This window comes from Abramis brama (assembly GCF_963993115.1).
Source record: "Abramis brama genome assembly, chromosome: 24".
NCBI lineage: Eukaryota > Metazoa > Chordata > Actinopteri > Cypriniformes > Leuciscidae > Abramis > Abramis brama.
The window spans coordinates 20,828,084-20,846,912 of NC_139986.1; the positions used below are offsets into that span (position 1 = coordinate 20,828,084).

The 18,829-nt window shown below is 35.6% G+C and overlaps 1 protein-coding gene across 4 annotated transcripts in view; it reads right to left on the minus strand.

The window, feature by feature from the left end:
* The window catches only part of LOC311075411 (uncharacterized protein), a 145,246-nt gene that overhangs the window by 78,564 nt on the left and 47,853 nt on the right, over positions 1-18,829 (minus strand). For 2 of the 4 annotated variants that reach the window (XM_084102817.1, XM_084102820.1), the window contains exons 8-9: positions 16,058-16,102; positions 15,855-15,978 (exon numbers count right to left, since the gene is read on the minus strand). In XM_084102817.1, coding sequence (XP_083958943.1) covers positions 15,855-15,978; positions 16,058-16,102 — 169 coding nt within the window. Of the gene's footprint in view, positions 1-13,764; positions 15,557-15,678; positions 15,754-15,854; positions 15,979-16,057; positions 16,103-18,829 lie in introns of those variants that run through there. The other 2 variants (XM_084102818.1, XM_084102819.1) reach the window with 2 other exon arrangements.

Below are 18,829 nucleotides of genomic sequence, written 5' to 3' on the forward strand. Positions count from 1 at the left end.
GACCCTGGTCCCATATCGCTCTAGATTTTGTCACCGCCCTCCCACCCTCCCAGGGTCACACGGTAGTTTTGACCGTGGTGGACCGGTTCTCGAAGGCGGCCCATTTCATTCCCTTGCCCAAATTACCCTCAGCCAAGGAGACAGCGTTGATTGTCGTTAATCACGTCTTTCGGCTACATGGCCTCCCGATAGACGTGGTTTCTGACAGAGGACCCCAATTTGTGTCCAAATTTTGGCGAGAGTTTTGTAAATGCCTGGGTGCGACTGTCAGTCTGTCCTCTGGGTTTCAGCCAACCAGGATTTGGAGAGAACGTTGCGATGTTTAGTGTCCAAGAATCCTTCCTCTTGGAGTCAGCAACTGTCTATGGTGGAGTACGCCCACAACACGTTGCCAGTGTCATCCACGGGCCTATCACCGTTTGAATGTAGTTAAGGGTACCAGCCACCTATTTTTCCTAGTCTGGAATCCGAAGTCGCGGTCCCCTCTGCCCACGCCTTCGTCCAGAGGTGTCGCCGCACTTGGACTAGAGCCCGTGAGACTCTACTCCAAGTGGGGGCGCGCACTAAGGCCAAAGCCGATCACCACCGGCGTAAGCCTCCCGTGTATGTTGTCGGTTCTAAAGTGTGGCTTTCTACCAAGGACATTCCTCTCCGCTCCGTTTCTAATAAGCTTGCTCCTAAATTTATTGGCCCATTCTCTGTCACTAAAATCATTAGTCCGGTGACAGTCCGCCTCAATCTTCCTCCAGTGTACAGGAGGATTCATCCCGTCTTTCATGTGTCCAAAATTAAGCCCGTTTTTTTTGCTCGTATTAATCCGCCAGTCCCGGTTCCCCCCCCGCCGCGACTCGTAGATGGGGAACCTACTTATTCGGTCAGTCGTATTCTGGACTCAAGGCGGAGGGGACGCGGATTTCAGTACTTGGTGGACTGGGAAGGTTACGGTCCGGAGGAGAGGAGTTGGGTACCGGCTAGAGACATCCTGGATCACTCCCTTATCGATGATTACAATCGGCAGGTAAGGGAGCCTGGGAACGCCAGGAGGCGTTCCTAGGGGAGGGGGTACTGTCACGGTTCATAAATCCTATGCCTCTTTCTTGTCTCGTGTTTCTGTTGTTGTATGTTGCGTGCTGATTGTGTGGGCGTGTCGGCTGATCAGCACTCATCAACAATCAAGTTCATCACTCCGTCACCAGCTGCAGCTCATCTCAGCACCTATATATGCTCACTCAATTCTCATCTCCTTTGTCAGATCGTTGTATGTGGTTCCCGGTGTGTGATCTCGTCTTGTTCCAGTCTCGGTGTCTCCTCGTTCCTGTTCGTGTCCCCGTGGATGTTCACCCTGGATTTGTCACGTCACGTCATCACCCTTCATCACGGCACATCTGACCATCGAAGTCCCTGCGCCACTATCCTGTTTCGCCCTGGACATTATCTATCATCAACTTGTTTACAATAAAGAGAAAAGAGTTAACTTGCATTTGCTTCCGTGTTTCTATCATGACAGAAATGCTTTTATTTTGTACAAAATGGAACAAAGTCACACTTGTGGAGTTCCCAGTCAAAATGCAAAAAAAAATACCGCCTTGCAAAAAAAAATTGCTTGTAAATCGCCTGTTATGCTATATCACCAAATATTGGATTCAATCTTTTTGTCAACTTGTTTTGTTTCCATTTGGACAGGTTTCATATTTGTTTTTGAAACTGATTGATCTGAGCTTCATTGATCTGACGATAAAGTTAAAGACATCTGAGAAAGAAAGCCTGTAATACTCAAAATAGTTTGTTTGTTTACATGAATGTGTGTGTGTGTGTGTGTGTGTGTGTGTGTGTGCGCGTTTGTGTGTGCATGGTAGTGTGAGTGTGCATATCCATGCATGCACAGGTCCGAGGCCTTTATCTTTGCAAGCACACATGCAATTATGTGAACATGAACATGATACTCATGAACACTAAATGTTTGTCTTATTTAAAAACATATATTGTCTGATCTATTTTCAATCTCACCATTCATTTTCAATGGATGGTCATTTTTTACCAATATAAGCTCAGATTAATGAGGCCTACAATCAGTCAGTTTAAAAAATAAACACAAAACTTTTTAAAAACTAATTTAAAGAAAACAAGTTGACAAAAAGATTGAATCCAATTAATATTTGGTGATAATACAGCATAATTCAGATTCAAAAGGTACTTTTTTGTAGGCTGTTCGTTTTTGACCTGGAGCACCACAAGTGTGACTTTGTTCCATTTTGTACAAAATAAAAGCATTTCAAAACTAAATTCCTGGTAAAGCACACTAGTGTGATACAGTGTACAGAATAATTTTACATTTTATGCAATATTGCTAAAATTACACAAAAATAATGTTTTTTTGTCAAAAAATTAGGTGCATAAGCTCAGATAAAGAGGTCTACAATCAATCAGATCTAAAAAATAATAATAATAAAAATAAAAAACCTGTACTAATTGAAAGAAAACTAGTTGAAAAAAAAATATTGAATCCAATATTTGGTGATAATATAAAGTAATGAGAAATTTATAAGCAATTTCTTTAGACCGGTGGTCAGATTTGACAGGAACACCACAAGTGTAAAGCTTACGACCCACTAACTGCGTTCTGCATTAGAGAAATAGTTCACTTAAAAATGAAAATTCTGTCATCATTTACTTTCCCTCAAGTTGTTTCAAACCTGTATGAATTTCTTTCTTCTGCTGAACACAAAGGAACATATTTTGAAGAATGTCAGTAAAAAATAAATAAAGGAAAAATACTATGGAAGTAAATGGGGTCCATCAACTGACATTCTTCAAAATATCTTCTTTTGTGTTCAGCAGAAGAAATAAATTCATACAGGTTTGAAACAACTTGAGGGAGAGTAAATGATGACAGAATTGTAATTTTTAAGTGAACTAGGCTATTCCTTTAAGAACAAAATAAAGTACAGATTTAGTTTTAAAGAAAACATCTCACCACAATGTTATTTTTGTAATCTTGAATCTGAAACTCTCACACATTTATTTTGTAATTATAAATACTCTGAAGACTTTTGGAAGCAAGTAGCCTATCTATGATGGTTTTTGATACATTCTTAAAATCAAAATAGATGAGTCTATAAGACTTAATATTGGCTCCGGAATTTCTAACACATTACAGGTAATAATTCTTCTTGAGTCGTTTCATGTACATAAAGCTTAAGTAATGTCTATTACACCCTCCTTTCCTCATGTGGTCTTCGGGTCATTTTGACCCGGAGAAGATTTTCTTTTTCCCCAAAATACTAGTTAATGTTATCGCATTGGACTGAAACTTAGTGATTCTGTTCCAAAAGGGTATAACTACTTCTCAAATGTTTTTTGAAAATTTTCTTACTTTTTTAGGGGTGGTTTTGTTACCTTGTTACACTTGTGGTCTTCCCGGGTCAAAATGACCCGCCCATAAAAAATAGCTTATAAATCACTCATTATACCATATTTTTACCAAATCTTGGATTCAATCTTTTTGTCAACTTGTTCTCGTTCAATTAGGACTGGTTTTGTATTTTCATTTGCATCTGATTAATTGTGGGCCTCATTTATCTGAGAGTAGGCATCTAATTTTTTGAGTAAAAAAAAAGTAATTTTTTAATAATTTTGGATTTTTTTTTTTTTTTTTTTTTTAAATTGGTACTGTTGATCACACTAGTCTACTTTAATGTTTCAACGGGAAGTTTGTTTTGAAAAACTTTTATTTTGTAAAAAATGGTACATAGTCACACTTGTGGTCTTCCCGGGTCAAAATGACCCGCCTATAAAAAATAGCTTATAAAGCACTCATTATACCATATTTTCACCCAATCTTGGATTCAATCTTTTTGTCAACTTGTTCTCGTTCAATTAGGACTAGTTTTGTATTTCCATTTGCATCTGATTAATCGTAGGCCTCATTTATCTGAGAGTAGGCATCTCATTTTTTTAGTAAAAAAAAAATATTTTTGAATAATTTTTGGAAAAATAAAATAAAATCTGAAGAAAATTGGCACTGTTGATCACACTAGTGTACTTTAATTTTTCACCAGGAATTTTGTTTTGAAAAACTTTTATTTTGTACAATATGGCACAGAGTTACACTTGTGGTGTTCCACTGGGCCATTGAGGGCCATTGTGGGCCATTGTTTCAATGGGCCATTGAAAGTGAATGGGAGAGACCAATGCAAAAAATGAATGGAACAACACAAAATAGGTATCATTTTAAAGCTTAGAATCTCAGCTTTTTAATGCACCTAATCACTTTGATCAACTCCTAACGAGAGCTGAGTTATCACTCTAAAACAGAGTGTTCCCCCGCAGGCGCCACCTAGCTGCGAAATAAATAATCATAATATTTTTCAAAACTATTACCTTGATCAACTTAAAATAGGTGTCATTTGAAAGCTTAGAGTCTGAAATTTACAATGAATGTAGCCAATTTGATAAACTCCTAAGTAGTGCTGAGTTATTTGCTGATAAATAGAAAAAAAACAAATTCATAATTTATAAACTACTTGTTTGTACTACATTCAGCAATATGTCAAATACATCATACAGCTCAGATAGTCCTGTGTCATATGTCATTTGAAAGGTCTCAATTTGTAGAATACAGCAAGCATAATTGTTTCAGGATTTTTACTAAACTTGAGTGAGATTTTTGTAAAAGAAGCCCTTCAAGAGACCCATGTGTAAACCATACATGGATGGTACAATTTTAGACACATTTCCGCTCGTAACTTCATGAAACATGCTCCGATTGTGGAAAATGACACATCATTATTTACAGCAGATGCTTACAATTAAAATGAGTCCAAACTCAACATAATCCATCACTCAGAACTAAAGATATTCCTCATGGAGTTCTAACACAAAAAATACTACAGACACACAGACTCACATAGCCAAGCAAGGTAGCTTAGACTTGGCCTTTTTACTCGTAACTTCATGAAACATACATCGATCATGGAAAATGACACATCGTTATTTACAGCAGGAGCTCACGATTAAAAAGAGCCCAAACTCAATATATTCCATCAATAAGATCTAAAGATATTCCTCATGGAACTCTAACACAAAAAATACCACAGACGTACCTAGCCAAGTATATACTCATGAAGCTCTCACGTTTGGTTTTTGCTCATAACTTCACGAAGCATGCACAGATCGTAGAAAAATGTACATCATTATTTTCAGTAGACTATCACAATTAAAAAGAGCCCAAACTCAGCATAATCCATCACTCAAATCTAAAGATATTCCTAATGGAGTTGTAACACACAAACCCCCACAGGCGCTCACAGAGCCTTGAATATAGATGTAGCCTAGCACTTATGTCGCGTTTTAACTCATAACTCAATGAAGCATGCATAAATTGTGGAAAATGGCACATCATTATTTACATGAGATTGTTAAGATTAAAAAGAGCCCAAACTCACCATAATCCATCACATGCTCATATGTGTACATAAACAATGAACATGCTCCTGAAAATGTTTCAGTCTCTCCCATTCACTTTCAATGGCCCATTGAAACAATGGCCCTCAATGGCCCAGTGGAACACCGCAAGTGTAATTCTGTGCCATTTTGTACAAAATAAAAGTTTTTCAAAACAAAATTCCTGGTGAAAAATTAAAGTAGACTAGTGTGATCAACAGTGCCAATTTTCTTCAGATTTTATTTAATATTTCCAAAATTATTCAAAAATAATGTTTTTTTTACTCAAAAAATGAGATGCCTACTCTCAAATAAATGAGGCCTACGGTTAATCAGATGCAAATAGAAATATAAAACCAGTCCTAATTGAAACAGAACAAGTTGACAAAAAGATTGAATCCAAGATTGGGTGAAAATATGGTATAATGAGTGATTTATAAGCTATTTTTAATAGGCGGGTCATTTTGACCCGGGAAGACCACAAGTGTGACAATGTGCCATTTTGTACAAAATAAAAGTTTTTCAAAACAAAATTCCTGGTGAAATATTAAAGTAGACTAGTGTGATAAACAGTGCCAATTTTCTTCAGATTTCATTTAATATTTCCAAAATTAATCAAAAATAATGTTTTTTTTACTCAAAAAATGAGATCCCTACTGTCAAATAAATGAGGCCTACAATTAATTAGATGCAAATAGAAATATAAAACCAGTCCTAATTGAAAGAGAACAAGTTGACAAAAAGATTGAATCCAAGATTGGGTGAAAATATGGTATAATGAGTGATTTATAAGCTATTTTTTATAGGCGGGTCATTTTGACCCGGGAAGACCACAAGTGTGACAATGTGCCATTTTGTACAAAATAAAAGTTTTTCAAAACAAAATTCCTGGTGAAAAATTAAAGTAGACTAGTGTGATAAACAGTGCCAATTTTCTTCAGATTTCAATTAATATTTCCAAAATTAATCAAAAATAATGTTTTTTTTACTAAAAAAATGAGATCCCTACTGTCAAATAAATGAGGCCTACAATTAATTAGATGCAAATAGAAATATAAAACCAGTCCTAATTGAAAGAGAACAAGTTGACAAAAAGATTGAATCCAAGATTGGGTGAAAATGTGGTATAATGAGTGATTTATAAGCTATTTTTTATAGGCGGGTCATTTTGACCCGGGAAGACCACAAGTGTGACAATGTGCCATTTTGTACAAAATAAAAGTTTTTCAAAACAAAATTCCTGGTGAAAAATTAAAGTAGACTAGTGTGATAAACAGTGCCAATTTTCTTCAGATTTCATTTAATATTTCCAAAATTATTCAAAATTATTCAAAAATAATGTTTTTTTTACTCAAAAAATTAGATCCCTACTGTCAAATAAATGAGGCCTACGATTAATTAGATGCAAATAGAAATATAAAACCAGTCCTAATTGAAAGAGAACAAGTTGACAAAAAGATTGATTCCAAGATTGGGTGAAAATATGGTATAATGAGTGATTTATAAGCTATTTTTTATAGGCGGGTCATTTTGACCCGGGAAGACCACAGGTGTTATAGGGTTTTGAACACCACATGAGGGTTAAGTTTTTCCTTAAAATCTTAAAATATGACTCATTGAATTCAATTACTAAAATTATACACTATGAGTGTATAAAACATATCTTACTAAAAAAAGATAATTAAAAAACTACTAAATAACTAAAAAAGTAATTTGTAGAATTTAATGTTTTACTCTGTACGATGTAAGATATTATATGTTACATCCTCCAATTTCAGTTTTGGCTTCTGTTTGATGTTAAATATTGTATGTTTTTCTGAAAGTTGAATAAAAAATAGTACTGAGCTAGTTACAAATAGCTAATAGTACTAAGCCTCTAGTGTGGACTATACGTTCCAATTTAAGTAAGAAATTTGGCTGTTGCAACCCTAACTGTTACCCTGTTCGGGACCGTTAGTTTGATGAGAAATTCAATAACCGAGGTCTGACATCTGTTTTTTTTTTTGTTTTGTTTTTTCATCATTAACATTTAGATATCTAAATCAAATAAAACACCAACAATAAAAAGAACTAGCTAGGTTAGCTGATTACCTTAAAAGTCCATAGCAATCAGGTCATACTTTATCAGACAAGCGGATGCAATGAGACTTCGAACTTTTCCTGTTTGTCCGACCTCGTAGTCGGTCAAACAATCCTAGTGCGCCATCTCCTGGGGGAGCGCCGTTTACAAAACCGATCGAGCCCAGTAAAACTTGACTGAAAAATCCTAATCGTTGTCTGTCCAGATAGATTCCCGAATCCCGAGGAATAATTAATTTACCCTCACAATATTTCAGCAATCATGTCCTGTCTCCTGTATTTGCTACTGTTTAGATATCACAACTAATCAGAACCGGCGATGCCGGATTCGTAATTTAATCACGCTTTTGGGACGGTCCGAACCGTTTAACGAGTCTGAATCGTTTGCATTGTCTCTCTGTAAAAACATAACTGAAAAAAAACAATACAATATCTAGATTAATTGAATACTTACCTAAAATCAGAATCATCTTATCGCGTTTGTCAGCGATGAAGATTTTATCTGTATTAGGTTCAAGACAAAACCTGCTCGTGCAGCGTCTTGAACGAGGTTAATACTTCTCACCACCTACCAAAACACCGACAGTGCACGAAAACACTATAATTACCATGGTATTACGTTTTTCATGACATTCAGAACCACTAGACCTATAATCACCATGTCCATGTCCCATGTCACATGGATAGTAGCCTACCTTGGTAAAACAACGTTGTTTTTTATTCAGGTGCCTACAATATAGGCCTAAAGTAGGCTACAATGTATCTGAAACAATCACATGGAACTGTCAGAGTGTGTAATGTTGTTAATAAGTCTTTTATAGATGCTTGAAGCCCATAGTTACATTAATATACCTAGCTAATAGGCTAACTTCCCAACATTACCCTTTTTGTTTTTTAACGTCTTGTTTGGGGATGTGTTGCAAAGTTGTTACTTGCTTCATGTTTATTTCTGTTTATGTCTTTGCTTGTGAATCTATCCCATAACATGTTTCATTTGTTTAGTTGCTAAGCCAAATAAACACTGGTTGAGAGTTTTTTGGCTGATAAATTGCATGACCTTCTCTGTGCATTAGGTGCTGTTCTCCACTAGAGGGCGAACTTTCTATTACTGTAACAATTAATTAGTATACTACATACTATGTAGAGAAATGTTTCACCCAAAAACGAAAATTCTCTTATAATCTGCTAAATATTAGTATGCTGATATATATTTTTTCCATTCAACTACAGTCAATGGGGACTTGCTCTTTTTTTTAACCTCAAAAAGGACTCGGAAGCATCAGTATAGTATCATTATAGTGAGAAGAAGAGAGAAAGTAATTCTGATTCGTAATAACACAAGGATTTTCCTATTTTGGTGAAGAATGTATTATTTCTTTAATGATTAAGCTTAAATATGATTAAATACAGTACATACTGTTACAGAGAAAAGGTTGGATGTAAGTAAGCAGTGTAATCCCCCCCCCCCCCCCTTTCACATAAGCTAAAGGGGTATCTAATGGGACCTTTTTTGCTTAAATAAACATATATATTCTCTTTTAATAAACTGATATATATAGATTTGTGGCATCTTTAGGCCTCCATTGCCTCAGTCCTCAATCTCCTTCAGACCTAGAGGAAAGATGATCACATTATAAGTGTTTTTTTTTATCAATACATAAGCATCATATTAAGATGTCATATTAATTTAGGGCCGTACCTTTCAGTCTGAATTGAATCCAGCGCGCTGTTGGATCAGAGCAGTACTTGTCTTTCTCTGTGTAGAATCTGCAGGACAGATATACAGTACCACTGAAATGAACACAATATCAGGCATATAAAACTGTGAAATGTGTGTAGAGAGAGCTTACACTATAGCATCCACACACGGACTCAGAGCATTCTGATGCCTGTATCCAATCAGTTTAACTTCAGGAGGGATTCTTCCCTTCGACACTTCCTTACAGCAAGTCACTCCAACTCTAGTGGGCCGACGATCTGAAAGAGAGACAGAGATTGAAATCTCCAAAGCACTTGTACTGTGCGTACTGTATACAGTATGTGTGAAAACAAGACGATCTTGATCTTGATAAGGGCTCCATCAAAGAAAACTGTGATATAGTTAAATGCAATCTGTTATGGATTCACCATCAGCAGAGAACCTTCTCCCTACTCTTGATTGGCGGGACCCCCGTAGAGAGGGTGAGAGGCTTCAAATATGTTGAAATAAACATCTCTGAGAACTTGACCTGGTCTGTACATGTACAAGCCAAGTTCCCAGGTGAATAAAGCCAGACAACAAATGTACCTTCTACAACAGCTGAGGAAATTCAGGGTCTCGCAAGCAATCCTGAAAACTTTCTATTCAGCAACAATAGAAAGCGTACAAACAGTAGAGCGGAAGCGAACAGTTTTTCTTGATTGCTTAAATACTATAACCAGGCTTTTGAACTAAATTTTCAAAACCATAATGCCATTTATCAAAAAGCACACCCATTTCCCGAAACTATAAACACTATTCGCTGTTTTGACACATGGGTCAGATTTGTTGAACTGTCACTTCAAAACTCTTCACACAAATCCCTTAATTTCTCATTGCCTACACCATGTTGTCATTTAGAAAGCGCTAGCATTCAATATTGTTCACTCAAGTCAGCACAGCTTCAGCTCAGTTAGCACACAATTACTCAAGTGGAAACACTAAGAGTCAAAACTGATTACACACCAATCAGAACCTTCAATAGATAAAAGGGCCAGAGTCAGTTCATTCAGTTTTTGAACAATGGATCCAGAAAGACATGAAGGAAGAGGTTGATGACACTGGAGTGGAGGATGATGAGGAGGAGGAGGAGGAGGAGATGGGAGTGGAGGAAGAGGTGAAGGAAGAGGATGAAGAAGGTGAAGGGGAAGGGCAAGGAGACAAGACACTCTAGTTGCCCATGTCTTTGTCCATGGTGTGACTATGAGGGAGGCTGGGCTACGAGTAAGGCCAAATTTGAGTTGCTTCACCGTCGCCTCAATCATAAGAACCTTCCGGGAGAAAAACAGGTACAGGAGATGTACTTCAGACTGCTCTGTAACTTTAGAGTGCAGTACACTGCTGTAACAACACATACATGTACTGTCGCTGTTGCACTATACTGTAATAAAAAGAAATGCATCAAATTGCCTCACATAGAGCAACCACAAGCACCATAACTTACCAGTTTTGGAAATGTTGTTTTAAATTTATTGCACCAGTGTGTAAGACTATGTTGTAGTGTGTGTAATGTCTGAGGGCAAAGTTTAGTTTTTCAGCAAGAGTGAATGGTTTTGAGTGTAGAGCTTCATTTTGACCTGAAAATAGGATGTTTGGGGAATTGGGTGAGACGTTATAGATTTGTGTTTACAGTTTTGAGAATACGAGGCATAGTTTCAAGAAATGTTGTTTAAGCAATCGAGAAAAACTATAAAATCATCAATGACTCCAACCACCCTGATAACTGTGTGTTCAGTCTGCTACCGTCTGATAAGCACTTCTGTAGTCTGAGGACAAAAACTGAGAGCTTCTTCCTCAGGCTATTAGACTCATTAATGTGGACATCCTTGTATCACTCACAAGTCTCTCGCTCAGTTTATTAAATTATATTAAGTGTCAGTTTGCACATAGCACTTTGCCTTGTTAGAGCCATGCAACATGCGTTTTGCACATTCTCTCTTTTTTGGACATCATATATTGCTGTATAATATTACTGTTGTCAGTTTTATTATATACTGTTTTTGCACTGCTCAGGTTTACTTTATATGTTATGTTATGCAGTCTAATGGAGCAGACCCGATTTACATTCACTGGTAGTATCCTGTATATAACTGTGTATGTGACAAATAAATATTGAATCTTTAAAGAGATAGTCCACCCAAAAGTGAAAATGATGTCATAATTTACTCACCCTGATGTTGTTCCAAAGCTGTATGCAGTTTGTTCTTCTGCTGAACAAAAAATAAGATGAAAAATGTTAATAACCAAACAGTTTAGTTTCCCATTGACTTTCATTGTATTGTCCATTCAATGGAAGTCAACAGGAACAGAAACTGTTTTACTTCTGTCTTTAAAATATCTTCTTTTGTCTTCCACAGAAGAAAGTCAACAACATGAGGATGAGTAAATGATGACAGAATTTTTGGGCAGACTATGCATTTGATTTATGAAAGCAGGTTGGTGTGTATTAAAAGGATCATTAATGCAAAATCTGAGTGTAAATGTAAAAAAAAATCATTAAAATCAGTAGATCCTTTAGCCAGTCGAACTTAGCCCTGCCCACAACATTTGAGGACTAGAATCTGAGTATGACGACGTCAGGCTATAGATCCATAATAATCAATAACAAAGGATCTTATTAAAATACAAATCCAATGATAAAAAAAATCCCAAAACTTAGTTGACTTGCTGCACAGTAACACACACAAGAACCATCATCATCAGAGCTAATTTCCAGCAGAGATGCATGATGTTTGCTCAAAATATTCACAAAACCAGAAGAGGAAGACGCAGATTCTGTTTTGAAGGTGCTATCTAGACTCATATCTTTTTATATGGTATTTTTCAAGACAGGATATTGACTTCCTTTGCATCTCTAACCAGTAAGAGTATCCTGCAGACCGAATGTGACAAACCAGTCGAATTCATGATCACAGCATTATGATGTCCTGCAAATTAAGGGTTCTTCCAAAGGTTTCTCATAGTCAGCAGAAACAGTATCATTGACTGTGTGCTGCATGTTTAGTTACTTACAGTTGCCCAGTGAACCAGTGAAGCATCCAATGAGGATGACCAGAACAGTGACGGTGATGAATCTAGAAGTCCAGGCCATAGCTCTCGGTGTCCAGATCACAGGTGTTGGTCAGTTAGTTGGTGTTGATTATGTATGTTTGTTATTATGAGGAGGTCTTTTAAGAGATGTACAACAGCAGTCAGAAGGAATAATGCGTCACAAACTTAACACCACCCTTTTGAAACCATTGCATCGAGTGATCATCAACTCTCAAGCATTCACACCTCTCACCCACAATACGTCAGTTTTACCCGTCAGCATAATTTATGAGAAACCAATATCGAATATACTATATATATATATATATATATATATATATATATATATATATATATATATATATGTATATATATATATATATATATATGTATATATATATATATATGTATATATGTATATATATATATATATATATATATGTATATATATATATATAAAAAATGCAATTAAAGAGTAGACCACAATTACACGTAGCTCATTTAATACGTTTAGCAGTTATTTTTCTGCAGGCAAAAACATAAAACTTGAAGCTGATGTGTTCAGTTTCTGATTATATTGTTGACAGATATTGATGTTGGGATATTCAAAATGTGGATTTTAAAACGGTAATAAGGATATATTTCTTATCTGGCAAGTATTCAGTGAAGTGATCGATGCCCATGAGTGTGTTATGTCAATGTGTTTAGTTCTAATATTCAAACTGACAGCCAGCCTAAGTTTTTGACAGATAATGTGTGTGAGGGGTGAACTATGTTTGATTTTTGGGTAATTATGAAACGTGCTGGAGACGTTAGTGGCTTAAATTGCATGTTACTCAGAGACTGACACGTTTGGCTTGTCAAAAATGTTACATTCAGCTGTCGCAAATTTGATGACTTTTGAAAATCCTTATTTTTTTGTTGTTGTTGTTTTTTTGCCAGGAAAGGAGTGGTTTTGATGCACAATTTTTTGTTGTTGTTGTCTCTTATAACAAAAATATTTTTTTAAACCCATGAAAATGCAGTTATAAAATATAAAATAATAGTGAAAAATAACTTTTTAAAACTGTTGTTCCATAATTACCCCTTAGCAAATGTATTTATTTATTTATCTATCTATCTATCTATCTATCTATCTATCTATCTATCTATCTATCTATCTATCTATCTATCTATATATCTATATATTTATTCATGCTGTGAAGTTTAACCTGATTGACTTAAATTAACATGAATATGTGGAGAAAAATCGAAAATGACTTTTTCATGGTCACACAAGTTCATAAGACATAGGCTACCAACTTATTCTTGCAAATTAAACATTTGATTATGGGTGAAATTTACATAAGTAGCACAAGGAAGGACATGCATAGTCATCAACCAACTGCTAATGTATGAATAAAGATGCTAAAGAGAAAAGGTGTCATCGTTTCTGACAGAGACCTCTTGCACACATTCAGAAACATCAACCACAAGCAAAACCAGTTGTTGCTGATCATAGTTTATTTGTAGTTTCAGATTGCACTCGTTCATTTGCATAATCAACTGACAAAAATGTCTAGGTTTGTTTTCATACAAATCAGTCTTAATTTCACTCAGACTTGCGTCACCCTTCTTGACACAGTTCATCACCAGTACATTCAGCGAAATATATTTCAATGTGAAATATAATATATAAGCTAATATTGTATTTAAACACATTTGTTCTAAAACAGTTTCACTATAATTCAGTTTCTGAATAAAATGTATAAATTAAGAACTGTTACTGTCAAACTACATCATGTATTTGACAACATATATTTTAAATATTCAATTTAAATACACCTAATTTACTAACCGCCACTTTAAATATTTTCTAACTAAATCTCTTAACCCTCTGATATTCTTCATTTGGGGTGACACTAGTGATCTTTGGGGTCTCCAGAGACCCCAGGCAACATTTAATTTTGTAACAGAATAATAGTTTTTTTTTTTTTAACAAATGTAATTTTACTCTGTTTATTAATGTTTTTACTCCACATTTGTGCAGTTTTGGGAAGATTTATGATATATTTTAAATGAAAAAATATGTATATATATATATATTTTTTAATTGCCCATATTTTGGAAAATGTAGTTTTAAAAGTAAAATAAATTATAATTTTAGCCACTAGATGGCTATAGAGCTCCACTATACGCTATTTGACTAACTGAAAGATATCTTTTTTTCCAGTTGGATAAGTTTTTTTTTTTTTTTTATGAAATCATAATTCTAACAATAAAAATTACCTTTCTGTCAAAGTTTAGCATTTTTTGTACTGAAATAATTTTTTCCCAATAATATTACGATTAGAATCAAACCTGAAAAAGATTTTTAGAATTTATCATTTATTTCAATCTTCTTTTTTTCATTGTACAAATGTAATCTACACTTCAGTTACTAACTGTAACAGAACAGATATGAACAGTTATATTATATATTGAGTACAAATACATGACATGATCATCAAAATGCAATGAACTGAACAGCATAACAAATGAGCAAATAAAGCAGTAACTTTTGTCTCTTTCTCTCTCCCTCTCTCTCTCTGTGTATCTGTGTGTGTGTGTGCGAGTGTTCACATTGTCGATGTGTCAGTGTCTCCAAATTTATTTTTGTGGTGGTTCCACATTTTGGACTATTTTATGTGACAAATTATAAGAGAGCAGTTTTTATAGTCTCACAAATTTATTCCTCTGTGTGTGTGTTTGTGCGTGCGCGTGTGAGCATGATAATTTTGCATGTTGAATGTTTTTAGCACTGTTAGAAGTGTGCCACTTCATTTCTGTCTATGTGTGTTCTGTGTTGTGTCTGATTTTGATGATGAATTTTGTCCATTTTCTATGACCACGAGTGTGACTATTTTTTTCACGCAAACATAAAAACAAATATCATTACAATACTTTTTGTTTTTTGTAGATCTAGAAAGGGTTGAGAGCTGTACAAAGTTTCATGCCATTTGGACAAAGAGAACATTTTTTAAAAATTCAGCAAAAGTCATTTGCGGGTTAAAAAGACCCTGAAGAACACCAAAGGGTTTTAAACTTTAGAAATATTTGAATATAATAATATATAATATTTTAAAACTCATAACTACTTCAAGATGTGTTCTCATTATGAGTTTGCTTTTAGACATTCATGATTCATGATCTGTTAGTTGATTGGGAAGATCCTCCCACAGGAGTGAGTTTACTGATAGATGATGCTGGTGGTTGCGTGGAAGTCAGGCTTTGTTTCTTTGAGCTCTTCTGTAAAAAAAAAAACACAATGAATACAAGAATACTACTGTATACTAAACATGCAACACTTTATAAGATTATGTTGTTACAAAGTCAGGTATGTTTCACCACACTTGTTGGATTTAACTTACAAAAGCTTCTTAGCTTCCTCCCTCACCCATTGTTGTCTCCAATCAAGACAGAACTCTGCTCGTTCAGTCTTAAAGCTGTTAAAGAGAGTGAAAAAGTTAAAACAGAAATCTAGCATCAGATGCTGTTGATCTCTAATCATGACATGTTTTCTTTAGAGAAGAACTGGGATTCTTACACGACGGCCTTCACACATGGAGGACTTTGTTTTAGCATCCTGAAACTGATGATAGGATCAGTCAACTTTGCACTGGAGACGACTTTACAGCAGTTGATCAGCTTCTGATTAGCACCTCTTGAGACTGAAGAACAAGGTAAACCTCAATATTCTGCACCGTTCCATCAGATATAATAATATACAAACAGTTTCAAGCACTTCACCTGTTTTTTTCAGCTGGTTTATTTCTTTGAGCTCTGCTGCTGCTGCTGCAAAAAGATACATTTACATACTTAACTGTGAGAGGTGTTTACTGTGGCAACACTCAATATCACAATGCCATAATCATCAGTTTTTCCCCTTGACTGTGAACAGAACAATGTGCCACAGTGCACTGCCCAAGGTCTCTATGATATTCTGACTCTGAGCTATGGCTGGTTTATGTTGCTATTGTGGAAGATTTTTCCTACCTGGAACCTAATTACCTGGGGCGTCTTCAATCGACACCCAACGTCTACAGTCGACACTTAATAAATATATCTGGGGTGTCAACAGTCGACACTTAATAATCTTTATACTCTAGCTCTGCGTCTACAGTCGACAACTGGATTCGAGTTCCTAACCCTAACTTGTTCCCCTAACTAACTTGCTGCGCAGCAATAATAACCGACAGACTTCAGCAAATGTCCCTTTATAGCTTTAATCACGGCCGGGAGAGTTCTCGAGCAATTCTCAGAGAATCTCACCCACCAAAGGAATACAACAGTTTTTATAGAATAGGAACATGGCGAAAATGACATGATACATTCCATAATTTCCCTACAATTTGATTGGTTCTTCATAGGCAAAAGCTTTTAGGTAGAAGCAAACTCTGTTTACTGGATTACTTCATTGTTAGTCACAAGTTTTTTTTGTTTTTTTTTTAACAACAATAGTATGAACTATTGTTACTAGAAAATTCACACATTTATTGCCAATAAGCTTGATGTATTAGAACTAAGGGAAGGGTTAAGATTAGGGGTTAGAGTTTAGCTTTGGGGTAAGTGTGCTATAGCATGCAAGTATAGGTATTGTATTAAGTATACTAAAGTGTGACCAAATTATCTGTTAAATGGTGAGTGGGGGGTGATCTCTGTTTTAGAAATACCTGGTTATCATGCAATATCACGCAATGACATCACAACATCATTTAGTAACTTTTAGCAACAAATCGACCATGGTCTGTCTGAATACTCAATTCTGATTGGCTGGAAGTTCCAGTCAGTTTAATCATTTGTTTTCACATTGGGAGGTTCTTTGCCTCCACAGCTAACCATGAACTAGCTCTTACTTATAGCATCCACACATAAAAATTAATCACAAAAAACACAGATGTAAATTCATGGCTACAAATCACAAAAAGAGAACAAGAACATGATCCTGATACAAATTATATGTGAGTATATGAAATTATCAAGAAATGCAAGTGTTCTTATTTAATTTTTGTATGATAAATTGCTTGTGATATTTCTTGTTTGTAAGTTGCTTTTGTCAAAAAACATTTGCTACATGAATAAATGTCAGTAATCAGATCCAGATTGTCAAGTGATTGCTGTCAAGTTTGTATTGTTTATTGTTTCATCTCTAGATTTCACTGTTATCTCATTGATTCTCACTGAAGGATCATCAGTGAAAGTTCATCCAGGAGGAAACACAACTGTAACATTCCCTGTAACATTAAAGATGATACAGAGATTACCTGGATCATTACAAACGGAAACCAAACATTTGTAAGAATTTTAAAACTAGAATATCTGTATGGAGGTAACTCTAAACCAGAACCCTCCAATATTCACCCAAGTTACACTGGACGGATAAAAGCTCTTAGTTCTCCTACAAACACTCACTCTCTGCTTCTGATGAACATCACTGACACTGATCTGATGCTCTACTGCTGCATGGACTATAAGACTGAGCGATCTCACTGCACAACACTGGACTATGAAGGTAAGATTTTCCCCCAGATTATGTAATTTAACACTTTCCTAGTGTATTTTTTAATTCAAGTGCTAGTTAAAACAAGAGACAAAGATGTGAACTTTTTATTTTGCATCATTTTATGTATCAAACCTCATACTGAATTAGAAACCTTTTTCTGTCATGTGTGTAGATGTGAGCACTGGAGATATTTTAAATGATGATTCAGTGATCCTCTACGGTGACCGGGAGGGGACATGTTCGGTTCACTTATTTTTGTCGTGGCCACAACATATAAACTCGTGGGAACGTGATATTAAGTCGTGGGAACATGATTATAAGTCGTGGCCACAAGATCATTTTGTTGAGGTAACGACATCATTATGTCGTGGCCACGCGATGCAAAGTCGTAGCCTCGAGATCATATGTTGAGTGAACAATATATTTTTCTCGTGGCCACGACTTCATATTTTGAGAGAACGACATCATTTGTCGTGGCCACGAGTTGAGGGAGCCACAGCGGCCAATAGCCTACTGTAACCGTACCATAGCATAGACTGGGCTACAGCAGAGATGGAAATGACAGAAGAAATAACATTTTACTTTAAATTAGGAATGTCATATAAAGATATAGTGCGGTCTTTGGCATTAAGACATGGGTACGTTATAAGTGAAAGACACATTAAGCGCATTCTTAGACTTTTTTGTCGCACGCATATTTAGGGACCGTCTCAAAATTACATGCGACATTGGCATACACGTTTCTAACTTCAATAGCATTTGAAGACAATGACTTACAGTCATAAAACCAACTGTACATTGTTCACCCAGGTCTCAAGTATGATGCACACCTTTTAGATTTTTGATATTTATGACAATAAACTGCTAAATCATATGCAAATATTGCTATGTATTTCACTACTGTATGGGATCATATACAGAATATGACAATATTTAAAGCTCAATAGCATTTGAAGACAATGATTTACAGTCATAAAACCAACTGTACATTGTTCATATAGGTCTCATGTATGATGCAC